A 14092-nucleotide genomic window follows, 5' to 3' on the forward strand; every position below is an offset into this window, starting at 1 on the left:
TTGTTTTGGTAATTTGATATTATAGTCAGGCAGCACTCACTCTTATTTCTACTGCATTCAACATGTATTATGTCAGGGGTAGGCAACCTATGGCACGCGTGCCAAAGGCGGCACGCAAGCTGATTTTCAGTGGCACTCACACTGCCTGGATCCTGGCCACCAGTCCGGGGGGCTCTGCATTTTAATTTAATTTTAAATGAAACTTCTTAAACATTTTAAAAACCTTATTTACTTTTCATACAACAATAGTTTAGTTATATATTATAGACTTATAGAAAGTGAGTTTCTAAAAATGTTAAAATGTATTACCGGCACGCAAAACCTTAATTTAGAGTGAATAAAATGAAGGCTCGGCACACCACTTCTGAAAGGTTGCCGACCCCTGTATTATGTCATGGTCTTCAAAAGAAGCAGAACTGAGGGAATATTAAAGCCCTGACAATAGTACTACTCATTGTATAAGGGAAGCACATGCATAAGTCTATGCAGAATTAGGTCTAAAGGTGCAACCTGACCACCTGAGCTGTATGTACAGTGTGTTCTATAGACACACAACCTGTGTGCAGATGCTGTACCTTATAGAGCCGATTGAAAAATGCCAAAAAAGTTTCCACTGATTTTCTACCATTCTAAGCTGGTTGAAACACAGACACACACACACACACACACACACACACACACACACACACGAAAATTTGAAAAATTTCAGCTAGCTCTACTACTTCCTAAGTAAACATATATTCAGTCAAAAGAAAATAATATGCACCCCTTTATTTTGTCCAGCAAAATATTTACAATCACCCAGAATATAAAGATGAATACAGTTGTTAATTTGAAAACAATCCAAGAAATTTAATTGTCCTAATATGTACAACTAGAAAATTAAACACTCGTTTCCAGAAATTTCCCTTGGTAACTTTACACATTTAAGAAAAGGATAAAAAGTGACTGTTTTCCGTCAATAAAATAATGACCATGGAATCCTTGCAGATATAACTTTTTGATATTGAGATATGTTGCAAGAGGTTTGTCATCCAGTAATGAGAGAAAATAGATTGCAACCAGCTTCTCTTTCCCCTTACTGTAGTAACAAATCCCCCTGTTGGAAGTGCAACTTCAGCTGAGAAAGTGACATCTGTGTTATGTGCACCTTTTAATACTCAATGAATCCTTGTGGGCTGCAAGCAGCTACTCTGGAATTTTTCTACTGACTATTTTATGGAATTTTTTTAAAGTGCATATCCCTTTGAAATAATTCAGAGAAGATTTTTTATTGAGGTATTTTATTCCAAAATTCTAATAAAAATCTAACATTTATAATCAGATTTTGAAAATCCGTTTATCCAATCATGAATATTTTAAATTATATCTAAAATTGAATACAGAGCTATACAAATATAACCCAATGAAATAATTTTAAATTGTAAGGTCTCAGTGGATTACTGGGATTAAAAATTGACTTTAAAGGAAAATAAGAAAGGCTTGCTAGCCATATCTGTTGCTAATGCAGTTCTTCCTGCTGCAATACACAATTTGTGTGATTTATATTTTAAAAAAATAAGGTGGCTGAAAATGAATATTGCTCTCTTTAAATGTTCTGTAAGGCCCCTTGAAACAATTTTGTAACTGTTGAAAATATTTCCAGTTGATTCATGAATATATTTATCAAATAGCTAGGAATGCTAGTTGCCCAAATTTGTGGCAGTCTTGTTAGTAAGTTAATTTTCTGCTTGTGCACACAACATTGTACCAATTTAATGCACTAGCAAAATGCATGCAAAAAATGGTCTTGTAAAATGAAGAATTAAATGTTACATTTTCAAAACAGAATTGACATAACAAGTAAGTTTCCTTTATGGATCAGAAAGGGCCACTCAACTAATATTTTCACTGCAGTTTCTAATGTTATGTTAAATCTTTATTTATTTTGCAAAAGTCAAGGGTCAAGTTATTCAACCTTAATGTAAAATACTTTTACAAGGACAATGCATTTAAACTTAGATTTCCTTTGCTATTATTAAAATGTTTCCAATATCTTTTGGAAAAAAAATTACACTGAAATAAGAGGCACAAACATATGAAACAGCAGTAGCACTACAGACTCAAATACATTATTGTACAGTCACTAGTCAAAATTTTCCACAATGGATTTAAAGAAAAACATTGTACCAAATCTCATTAACCCAAACCAATGAATTAGCAACTGATAAACTTTAGAATATATACTCATTATGTCTGACCCAATGTGGGTGATCAAAACACTTCTACAGCATTCATGTATCAACTCAATTTAATACATTGGTTTTGTAAAAGGTTTTTAAAAATATTGACTACTGTAAGTCAACAAATGCTACATCACGTCTTAGGTTAGGCCTATTAAACTTAAAAATGACTTGGCAGTGAATTAGGTCTGATTATAATGTTATATTGCACTTGAGAACTAAAAACTAGGGACTGAGTACCAAAAAGTTCAGATCCCAAGGAATTGCGAGAGCTCAGCATCTCCCACGATTAGATCCTAAACGGAACAAAAGGTTGCATTTCTTTGTGGTAGGAGTACACAGTGCACAAAACATTTTTTCTCAGCTCTTGTGTCAACAAGTGAAAGAAGCCCTTATCACCCCAAGAAAGTGACAAGGTCAGCGCACATTCTGCCACCTAACCATTCATTCTGGGCTGCCATTTTCCAAATACATAACCTTAATTCTTTCCCATTCACAGACAGCTGCATTGTACGTGAGCAGCCCAACTGAAAGCCGACTTCGTAGGACTTTGGAACAGGCTCTACCCTGCAGTAAGACAGAGTTGACTAGATTTTATCCACGCTAATGCTGCTCTCTGATGCGATTTGGTAGTGCTCAGTAGTGATATCCCATAGCTCCCTCTGGCATGAGCACTGGTTCTAAAACAAGATGTTATACAATTTGAATCTTTCTCCCCCCGTCTCCTCCCCCCAAAATGGTCAAAATCTCTTTTAACCCCTCTGAAATAGTAGCAGACACTCCTAAGAAAACTTCTTTAATGCATTTTTTGCTGTGTAAAGCTCTACACTTTCATAGCTATATATTAATAAAGTGAACATTTCAAAAGCACCAAGAATCCCCTAGTTCCAGCTGAAATACTTTCAAAAGATACCTATGAAAGTGCATTTTAACAAGGTTACACGTATTCAAGGCTGGACACAATTTTAGGAATAACTAATACTAAAATCTCGGTTTGGATTTAAATCTTAGCTATACATAAAGAGATAAAAAATGTTTAGTAAAGAAAGGAAATACAGTAGCAGACTTTCTTTAAAAGTATCAAAAGTACCAAGGTCGTTTCAGCAATCATAAATTTAAAGGATAGAACTACAAGTCTAATATAGACATGTGTGAACATTTCTAAAAGATTTTGACTTTTGATATAAATATCTAAAGTTTGGCTTCCAACTTGTGCTTCACAACAATATATCTACTACTGAACTTTAATAGTGTTTCTTGAAAGACTAATTTAAACCTACAAGTGAGATTACATCCTTACACTTCATGAATCTTGTCAAGTATGGTACCAGACAATATACATCTTAACTTTTTAAGATACACGATGAAATGCTGCAATAATGCAAGTTGGAGTAGTTATATAAATTCATAAAAGATCTGGATTTTTTTTAATTGCCCTCTTAGGCTAAATAATTTCACAAGTTGTTAATGCATATACATGAATTTGGACTTATGAAATGAGTTTATCTGAAAAGAGGACTAAATAAGCTCTCTGCCATTCGTATTTTATGCACAGCACTTGATTCAGGGGCATTAATTGCATACAAAAATATCACATTTTCTTTATAAAAAAGTGAACATTATAAAACACTTGCTATAAGAATACAAGTAGCGCTTGCAGGCCACTACGAAAACTATTATGACAGTAGAAAATATAAATTCTATAATCATCTTATTGCCAAATCTAGATTGTAAAAACAAAGACCTCAATTCAGGAAAGCATCCCTGTTCAAAATATCCCTTAAGCATATGCTTAATTTTAAGCCTGTGCATATGTGCTGTCCTGAACTGGGGGCTGTGTGCACGGTTGAATTCATGATGTAACCTGAACACTGCAGCTACATTACTGTTTTCTAACAATTAAACTGGAGATTAATGAATGTACAGGGATTTTAATCAAAGAGGAGAGGCAATTATTTGCTGGTATTCTTTAGGAGAATATAAGAAATACAAATATTTTCAAGAAATCTTACTTTATGTAACTTAGTACAGGTGGAAGTTTCCATAGTTACAACTGTGTTGCTGATATTATACCTATGTACCCTAAATGCCAAGAAATAACACGCTTTAGTGACTATAAAAACAGGGGTTAGTTAACGCTAACACCCCTCCCAGATGAGCTGGGCTTTCCCGTGCTTTTCTTTGTCTCCCCGTAATGGCCTCAGTCCTGTGCTCATCCTTAGACAGGTGAATTGTCCTGCTGATTTCAAATCACTGTGGCTACTCACATGCTTTAAGCACATACGTGTTTGCAGAATCAGAACCATGTTCTCTCTGCTGACAGTCTCTTCAACCTCTAGGCTTAGCCTAAGTTTCAGACTGGACCCAAAGAATCCAATGGTCCTTCTGCATGCAGATTTCCCACTAATGTCAATGGGAATCAGGTGCGCAGTATAACTGCAGGATCAAGCCTCAATTGAAGCTGAATTTAATAAAAAAATCACTCCTGTCTCATCTTAAAATACATTCAACAAGGCCATCTAGGGCATGTCTACTCTGCATCTGGGACCCAGCCTGGGTCCACAGACTTATATTAGCAGATTTTGCACAAGCACTCTGAAAACAGCTGTGTAGACAGGTCAGGTTAGAACTTGGATTCTGAAGCCAGGGTGGGGTGAGATGGGCTTGAGCGCCTGAGTTCTGGACCACGATGGAACATCAAAAAATCTATTTTTAGAGTGCTAGCATGAGCCCCACTAGAGCAACTCTGTGGACCCAGGGTGGGAGGCTCACCCCCAGATGCCTTGTAGACATGCCCCTAATGGCTTGGGTCCTGATTCCTCCCTCTATAATTACAATAACAATACTATAACATTAACGGCTGTGGGTAAAATCCATTACTTCAGTGAGGCCAGGATTTCCATTATAAACTAATTTCACTTAAACAGCTGTCTAAAACAATATGTAAATGGATAAAAAAGCAAGCTGCCCAATATACAAATTAACTCCTTATTAACTTTGGACTTTCTCAGTAATAACTCAGATACTATAGTGGTTCAGCTAAGAAGAATGCAACGAAGAGTGAAAATCGGTTCTGGTTTTCCAAAAACCAGACATTAGGCAAAAATGAATGTCTAAACAAGCTATTAATTTCCAACAACTTGCATCAAAAAGGTTCTCTGGTCATCGGGGGTATTTACAGTGGAGATGCTGCCCCAAGCAACCTGGAATACATGCCAAAGTGGTCTGTCCTTGCTGTTACTCTTAGAGCTTGTCAAATACAAAAGTTGCATCAGTTCAACTATCCTAGTATATTTAAGTAGTATAATACCACTAGTGTGGACACAGTTACACTGGCATAAAGGAATTTATACTGGTATAGTTTATTTCTGTTTGGGAGGGTACTAAGCTACCCTGGTAGAAGGAACCTTTATATTGGTATATCATCATCCACACTAAGGTTTGTATCAGGGTAACTATATTTGGTTAAAAATGCAGACCAAGACCTCTGGAGCACCATCTATGAAATCAAGAGGAGTGGGAAAAGGGAGGAGAAATGGTCCCATGGAAGCAGCTGACCCCCAACTCCCTACAGAAAGGGAGACCAACATGCAGAAGAGATGGCAAATGGGAACGATCCTGCTGCATATTCCCATGTATACTTTTTGGGGGGAAATCATCAGCAAAGAGTCTAAGGACAGAAAAGCTCTGCAATCAAGGCAGACTTGTAAAACAAGCTATACTCATTTTGTGCATCTAGCCACTGAGAGCTTGAAAATTAAGTGTAGTGTCAGAATGTAAATGTCTATCAACAGAGAACATACTAAATCTAGCAATTAACTATGGGAACTGCTTGTTTACAGAGCGTAAGTGAAATCTATGTAGCAGTTCGTACAACACTAGTCTGTGCATCAAAAGACAGTGTCTCCTGAAATTAGATTAGCAAAATCATGGCACTAAATATCATGTATGTTTTTTACATCCAAATCAGTGCATATGCATTAGTCACATCTATTAACGTGATTAATACAGGGGAAGAATTAAATATATTGCTTTTAATCTGTAGTTAAGGCTATTCCCAATGCCAAAAGACATCAGCAGTAGTGCAGTCGTGGAGTGTCTGTTCCTTAAGAGGGAAATCAAAATTTGTAACCAAGATGCTGGCATTTTTAGTTTCAGTATGTTACACAGATAAAACTCTTTTTAAGCTTCTGACGTCCCTTCGCCATTTTCATGGGGTTGCAGCTGTTCTCTTTCTTGTTCTTCCTGAGGAGGTCGCACACGTTTGAAGAACCCCATCTGTAATTTGGAGAAATCACACGTATTTGGAAAGTGACAGTCATGCCATCTACGAGCCATTTCTCACTGTGTGAGCACTTAAACAACCTAACTATTCAGTCACTTGGGTTTTCCTCCCTACTCTCTAGTTTCAGCTCATCCTCTAAAACCAGGAAATACTAACTAACAGGAAAACAGAGCCAAACACAGCCCAGTCCTCCAACAAACACCAATCCTTATTGCAATTCCTTCCCTGCTCAACAACCTAGGATGAATGGATGGACTCTGCAGTGTACCCAATAGATCAACATATTCAGCCTGTTTAAGACAATATTACTAGTCTCATTTGCAGTAATACATCAATAATGGAACCCCCCACCCCCAAAGGATAATGCTTACCCTGTACATTACAAAGACTAGAACAGCCAGGAGCAATAATCCTGCTAGAACAGCCAAAATTATAACCCACACTGGCACTGGCATGGGCTGTGGTTGAATGCCCCAGGTGATATTTGTGGTAACCTAATGAAAAACACAATGAATCACATTTTATTAGGAAGTGGCATGAATGAGTTTGTCCATACAGTATGTGACATACATATTTTGAACCTGTCATATTTAAAACACATCCTAATGCACCCCATGAATTAACATTTCTTTTGGATGAGATGGTACTTCTGTAAATTGATGGAGAATATATGATGGCAAAAAGGCTTCATTAGCCCAAGTTGGAAGCGGCCACATTATCCAAGACTATGAAAGCCTTTGAACCACACTAAATACATATTCTATATATGCTAGACATTGTAAAGAAGAACTGTGGCATCTCACAAATGTTTCAGAGCTTTTAAATGTATTTTTGATATTTTATTTTAAAGATAGGCACCCCCGTAATACTAAGAAGCAAACCTTACAGGACTTGGAAAGAGGAAAATTGTAACTAATATATTTTAGAAACCAGATACTGTATAAGAATGTCCTCTTCCAAATCCCTCTGTAAAAACTCTCTTTTGCCGTGATGCCTACAAAAGACTTGACCATGGTTAGAGAGCTGGTGAGCCGAGATCGCTGTTTATCATGATGACCACTGCTGCCTCATTGTTTCTCCTCCTCTTTGTATCACCCTGTTGTCTACTGCCTTATACTTTGATTGTTAAGCGGTTTAGAGCAGAGCTCATCTTTTTGTTCTGCATTTGTACACTGCCTAGTGCAATATAGTTCTGGTTCTTCACTGGGGCTATTGGGCACTACTGCAGTACCAGATTATTATTATTGTTATTAATATTAATAAATAATAAATAAGAATGTCATAATTTTTAAGTTCAAACCCTTCCACTCTACAAAGACTAGAAAACTGAAGATTTCTACCATTCTTGGTTTTCTTATTGCACCAGTTTGGTCACAAGATATTGGACTTCACATCTGTCAATGGTGCAGGACTTAACACTGTCCATTCTGCGGTCTGGCAAGTGTAATATGTGTGTGTGGGGATGGGGAGAAGGGAATATTTCTCTGGAAGAGTTAAAAGGGGGGGAGAAAGACCCACAACATGGTAGGCGCTGGAAAGCTTCAGAATATTAGAAGCAGTCCCAGCAGACATAGATTAGTAGGCAAAAGGCAGGTGAAGCGGTCAAAGATGAATGATAAATAGCATATATTGCATATGTCTGCCGAATTGGGCCCTAAGATATGTTTGGTAGTGCCACCACTGTGACATCAGTAAACTGTATTTCCCAATAAAGGACTAAATATAATCCTGAACATCAGAACAAGTTTTACAGGCTCTTTGAGTGATTCAGGACTGTCAGTATGTAGACTGATTTGTATCTATTAACTAGGTCTATTTGCCCACAGTATTGTCAATATAGATATATGACAGCCTACATGTCAAATGCTAGAATTCTAGTTTTCAGATTAAAAATGTTTAGTTTTATTCTTAATTTTATGTGTATAAATAATTTTAATATATAAAACTAAGAGTTAGTTAAAATGTAGTAGCATTATGAAGGTGAATTTATGTGCTTAATTTTGATCATTCTATTTCTTGTATTAATTTCAACTGAATGTGCATTGGGTCAAACCATGTTCAGACAAAAATGACTTACTACTGTAGAATTGTGGATATCTTCAAATGAAAGGTTCTTGTAAGGGAACTCTATAACATTGAATGAGGCTGATGACTTGAGCGAGTACGAATGATTCTGGTTTTCTTTCTGTGCAAAAAAACAAAATTGATATTACATGCTGGATGTAAAAAGACTTTTCATGTTTCAGAAGGTGGGAGAGATTGTGAACTAATAGGCACTTACGTTCATAAAGGTCTGGGTCCAAAGGCGGGATTTTACATACAATATTGCACTCTTTCCCCTCTCCAAGCGGCCAACTTGGCAGACTATTTTTAAACATTCAGCAGTTCCACAGCCCTACGTGCGACAAGAGGAATGGTTACCTCACTGATGAAAATTCATTACTATGTCTACATTCAGTCTTAAAGATACAAATGACATTACATCAATTGCTACACATTAGATAATTTCTATATTCAAATGTGCAATAGAAACTCCATAAATCACTCAAGTGACTGGGAAATCCAGAGCGAAATTCCATAATTTTGCAATTAACAAACTCTGTTGATTTAACCCAATTTTAAGGCCCCTTTGTACCATGATTAGAAACATTTGATGGCCATTCCAGGATATGCATTACAGATATATACTTTAGTAAGATGTGTGCTGAACTGAATTCTCACTGAATGCTGGAGTTTGTAATTGTTCAGTGTGTTCATTAGAAAGGTTACATATTTCAACAAAATATGGTACATTGTACCCGATGTATTCTCAGTTATAGATTTCCATAGCATTGTATTTCACAGTTGGATATCACAAACTCATGATGCAATATATTTTTGTTACAACATGTAAAGGCCAAATTCCATTATTTAAGATTAATTCCCTTAAACGAGGAGAAACACAAATCCTTTCAGATTGTAGTATCCTCCAATCCCAGAGAACATAGCTAAAAAATTATTTCAAATAGAAATTATTCCTGTTAATATGATAACTGACAAGACTGCTTTACTTTCTCTCTTTGTTCTAGAAACTGTGGAAGCTTTGGCTTCTCATTTTATTGTGTACCATGTGCCAAATAACTGCACAGACCCAACTTAAGTGCTTCAGTGTTGTTGGCCTTCATACAAAGATCACAGAGGTTTTAGAAAAAGATTTATGCCAAAGATTCCACCTGCTGTATCAGACACCGATGAAACATTCTGCTGCTGCATTGTTAGTAAATTGGACAAAAGGCCTTCAGTAAGGCAGAGTGATCCTGTGACACTATACCTCGGGGGAGCGCCCTGTAACCCCATGTTCCTCATCTATATATAATTGTGATATTGCAAATAAAGGATGCAATGTGAGGTATCAGGGGATCTGCCGAAACCCATTGTTCCATCTAAATATGTGCATCATTAATGCATATAAAATTATAAGAATTGTATTGTATGGTTTTCACTAAAATATGCTGTGGGTTTGGGAAGCGCCCAGATACTAGCTCTTCAGAGACAACGACAAGGGAGGTAACCAACTCCCGGGTGGGTACAGAACAGACATCACCAGCCTTTCTCCAGCAGAGGAGTTACAATTCAATGACTCACTCACAGGAGACACACCAGGGGTATTGCATCACCTTGTGACTCAGCTATGCCCACCAGACATGCTTCTCCAAGCACATGGACTAAGGGTATAAAATAGAACACAGGGGCCCCATGCTTCGCCTTTTCTCCTCCCGCTATGCTGCAAGCAACAAGGACATTCAGAAGACTGAAGACTCCAACAGAGAAGACTGGTCCAGGTTTCAAGGGTGAAACTTGCATACTATGAATTGCAATATCCAGTGGGATGAGAAAAACTGCTTAATCTAGATATTGCCCAGTCTAATAGGATTGAGAGTTTAGACTGCATGTTTATATATATTTTTATTTTGGTAACCACTCTGACTTTGTGCCTGTCACTTATAATCACTTAAAATCTATCTTTTGTAGTCAATAAACTTGTTTTACTGTTTATCTTTACCAGTGAGTTTCTCTGAAGTGTTTGGTAAATCTGCTCAGGTTTACAAAGGCTGGTATATATCCACTTTCCATTGATAAAGTGGTGAACCAATTAATAAACTTGCACTGCTCAATAAAGGGTCTTGAGCAGTGAAAGACGGTATATTCCTGAGGCTGGGAGCTGGGGAGATTTGGCTGGTGCCTTTCTCTGTGTGATTCATGAGTGGCTCTGGAAGCATTCATGCAATATCGCTGGGTGAGGAGCTCCACATGCTGCTGTGCTGAGCGATAACAGCACCTGGAGGGGTTTGCTGCTTGTCACTAGCAAAGCATTGTGAGAGAGCGCCCAGGGTGGAGAGTTAAGGGGGCACAGTGGTCCCACAGTCCCAGGCTGCATCCCAGGGACCGCATCACAGTCCCTTATCTGTAAGCAATGCCAAGGAAATTCAGAGTTCAGCTGGCTTTTCTAACCTGGATTAAACATTTCTATTTTCCACTAGCATCCTCGTTAACTAATGGGATTAGATCATCAACAATTCAGACTGAAAGAGGAACAATACAAGGCTGCCTCTTTTCCCCTTCCTTTTTGACATGACATTCAGAACTGTAGCTATGCTTATACAATACCATTTGGATGCAACCATCACCCTGCCTTGGGTGTACAAGATAAAAACATAAACTGGCAGCATATTCTTGTCATTCAGAAATTGTGTCCTTGATTTCACCCATCTCAGAGTTGTTTGAAACACTGAGTTATTTGTCAAGCTAGTGAATCAATTGAAATATCTCACATATAATAAATCATAGAAGTTAGAGACTGAAGAAACCTACTATATTGTATCATCTATAATAGGTGCTATAAAAATTCACTATTTGCTATTCTGCAGTACTTCCTCTTCTAATTCAGGGAAGCTATTGGGGTTATTGCAGACAGTGCAGGTTGTATTTTAAATGGAACCTACCTGTAATCAGTCTTCCTGAAAATGCTAGAATACAGACTCCAGATATAGGATATAATTTTTGGTGGTTAGAGAGCCTACCGAGCCATTGGGAAGGCTGGGAAAAGGCAGCGACTCTTAAGAAAGGAATGTTTTGCACTGGAGGTATAGGAGTTTGGAGCTCTTATGTGGAGAAGAATCTTCCCCCCCCCCCTTTTCCTCCTGCCTGATCAGATAATCCCCATTTTCTCCTTCACAGACCCACTCCCCCCCAACATAGGATGCAGGTACACTTTGATCCTTTTCTTTGACCTGTCCCTACCACGGCCTTATAGCAAATAATCCTGGGATGTGTGTTCTGGTGGTTCTGCCCATAGGTGCCAACTTTCCTTAGTGTCGGTGGGTGCTCGCACCTCCTGCCCCCGCCCCCAACTCCGCCCCTCCCTGCCCCTATTGGATCCATCCCCAAATCCCCGCCCCAGCCCCGCCTCTTCCCCGAGCGTGCTCAGGGGAGGAGGTAGAGTGGAGGCAGTGCTTTGCACCCACCGGTAGCACCCACTACCGGTGCTACCGGTGGGTGCAAAGCACCCACCAATTTTTCCCCGTGGGTGCTCCAGCCCCGGAGCACCCACGGAGTCGGCGCCTATGGCTCTGCCTTGATGCCGGCCTCTTGAGCAGAGCACCAATCCCAGAAGTACTCCCACCACTTCTCCCAAGCAGATACAGCAGACTGACCTTCCCAAAGGTATGACAGGTTCATTCCACAGAAATGGGGAGAAATTCACTGTCTATTTCACAGTCTCAAGGGTTACAGAATAGACTGATACTCCAGTGAGTAACTTTATTTATATGACAGTAATGCCAATGGGCCCAAATCAGAACTAGGGCCTGACTTTGTTAGGTGCTATATAAACACTAGGTGAACACGGACCCTGCCCCAGCCAATTAAAGACAAGGCACAAGAATCGAGCATAACAAACAAGAGAAAGAAAAGGGGAAGCAAAGGAAGGAATTCATGGTTGACAGCAACAACAGGTGGATACACAGCTTGATGGGTCCAAACCATTTAAACATTTCTTTAGAATTATCCTTTCTAAAGAGTCCCCATTAAACCATAACCGCCCCCCCCACCCCGGATTCCCTCTACATTTGCTCCCTCACCTACCAGATAAAGTGGACTCACTACACTATTATTACTATATTATTACTTTTTCCTCCTTCTGCAGAGTCGATCTCCAAAATCCCTCTATCTAGCTCCTTTCAAAGAGAAACACAGATGATCCCCACACTTCCTGTGGATATTGGGTCCCCTTGGGAGCGGAGAGGCCACAAGAGCTCAGAAGTTTTCCCACTCCCTGCTGTTATCCAGAAAACAGGGACAGGTCCCTGCAAACATCAGGAGCAGAAGGGCAGAAAGTCCATTGGTCAGTTAGGCAGAGTATGCTCTAATATCACTGCAATCCAGGGCTGTGAAGATGCCCCCAGGGCTCACCCCGTCATTATACCTCTCCTCAGTTACCCCGATTTCTCACACCTCCCCCATCCAACTGTCAATCTCCCAACTCTACAGAAAAGCATAGTATATGGAGACCATGACATAGAAAAAGGCCTCACCTCAATCCCCCTGCCTACAAGTAACTGTGGGCACAAATGCATTCGGACATCTAACTAATTGATTGCACAATTACATATGTTCCACTAAAAATGGAAACATGTGGAAAAATCAAGGCCCTAGATTATCAAATGCATTTTTTTCCTTTATAAAAAACTATTTCCAAAGTTTTCATCTCTCCATTAAAAGAGCAAAAGACGACAGCTGAAATATATCAGTGCAAGAGCTACTATAGCGCTTACCAAAGTATGTACATCGCCTTCGATGGCAGTTATATCTCTTCGATTTATATGGTGATCACGATTATCTTCATCCCTAAGGGTTTCATTCTTCTCATCTGCTTTAGGAACTGAAATCTAGGATTACATCAAGAAAGGCACAAATAATAAACAATATCTTATATAGCATCTTCGATCCTAAAGGATCTTAGGATGCTTTACAAACTACCAAATACATATACAGGAATAATTTAACAGAAGCAATCACCTCTGGGGTGGAACATAGCAACATTTTAACTGAAGAGAGCAGCATTTCACCACAGTTTAGTATAGGACTGGGGGAACACTGTCACATACTATTGGGAATGCCGTGGAATTTTAAGTAGACAAAGGTAATTACCTAAAAAGAACGTGTCTAGGACACCAAGCTAATACCTCTACTCTTGGCAAATGTGATTTGAGATCTTTAAGAACTACTTAAAGTAGTAGGGGGAGGGATAGCTTGGTGAAGGGGGAGGGAGAGCTCGGTGATTTGATCATTGGCCTGCTAAACCCAGGGTTGTGAGTTCAATCCTTGAGGGGGCCATTTAGGGATCTGGGGCAAAAATCTGTCTGGGGATTGGTCCTGCTTTGAGCAGGGGGTTGGACTAGATGACCTCCTGAGGTCTCTTCCAACCCTGATAGTCTATGATAGTCTACTACTACTGATTAGACTTAGGAGTGTGCAGAAATTGGGTTACAAGTCAACAGCTAGCCAAACTTCTTTGACTGGGTCATTCACATGTTTTTGCTTAATT

The 14092-nt window shown here is 39.0% G+C and overlaps 1 protein-coding gene across 1 annotated transcript in view; it reads right to left on the reverse strand.

The window, feature by feature from the left end:
- Positions 1–756: 756 nt before the first annotated feature.
- ITGAV (integrin subunit alpha V) overlaps positions 757–14092 on the reverse strand; it is a 79929-nt gene continuing 66593 nt past the window's right edge. The window contains exons 26-30 of the mRNA XM_054043352.1: positions 13320–13433; positions 8789–8902; positions 8585–8692; positions 6879–7001; positions 757–6500 (exon numbers count right to left, since the gene is read on the reverse strand). Of these exons, the coding sequence (XP_053899327.1) occupies positions 6405–6500; positions 6879–7001; positions 8585–8692; positions 8789–8902; positions 13320–13433 (555 nt within the window). The 3' untranslated portion in view covers positions 757–6404. The remainder of the gene's footprint in view (positions 6501–6878; positions 7002–8584; positions 8693–8788; positions 8903–13319; positions 13434–14092) is intronic.

Source organism: Malaclemys terrapin, chromosome 11 (genome assembly GCF_027887155.1).
Source record: "Malaclemys terrapin pileata isolate rMalTer1 chromosome 11, rMalTer1.hap1, whole genome shotgun sequence".
NCBI classification, from domain to species: Eukaryota; Metazoa; Chordata; order Testudines; family Emydidae; genus Malaclemys; species Malaclemys terrapin.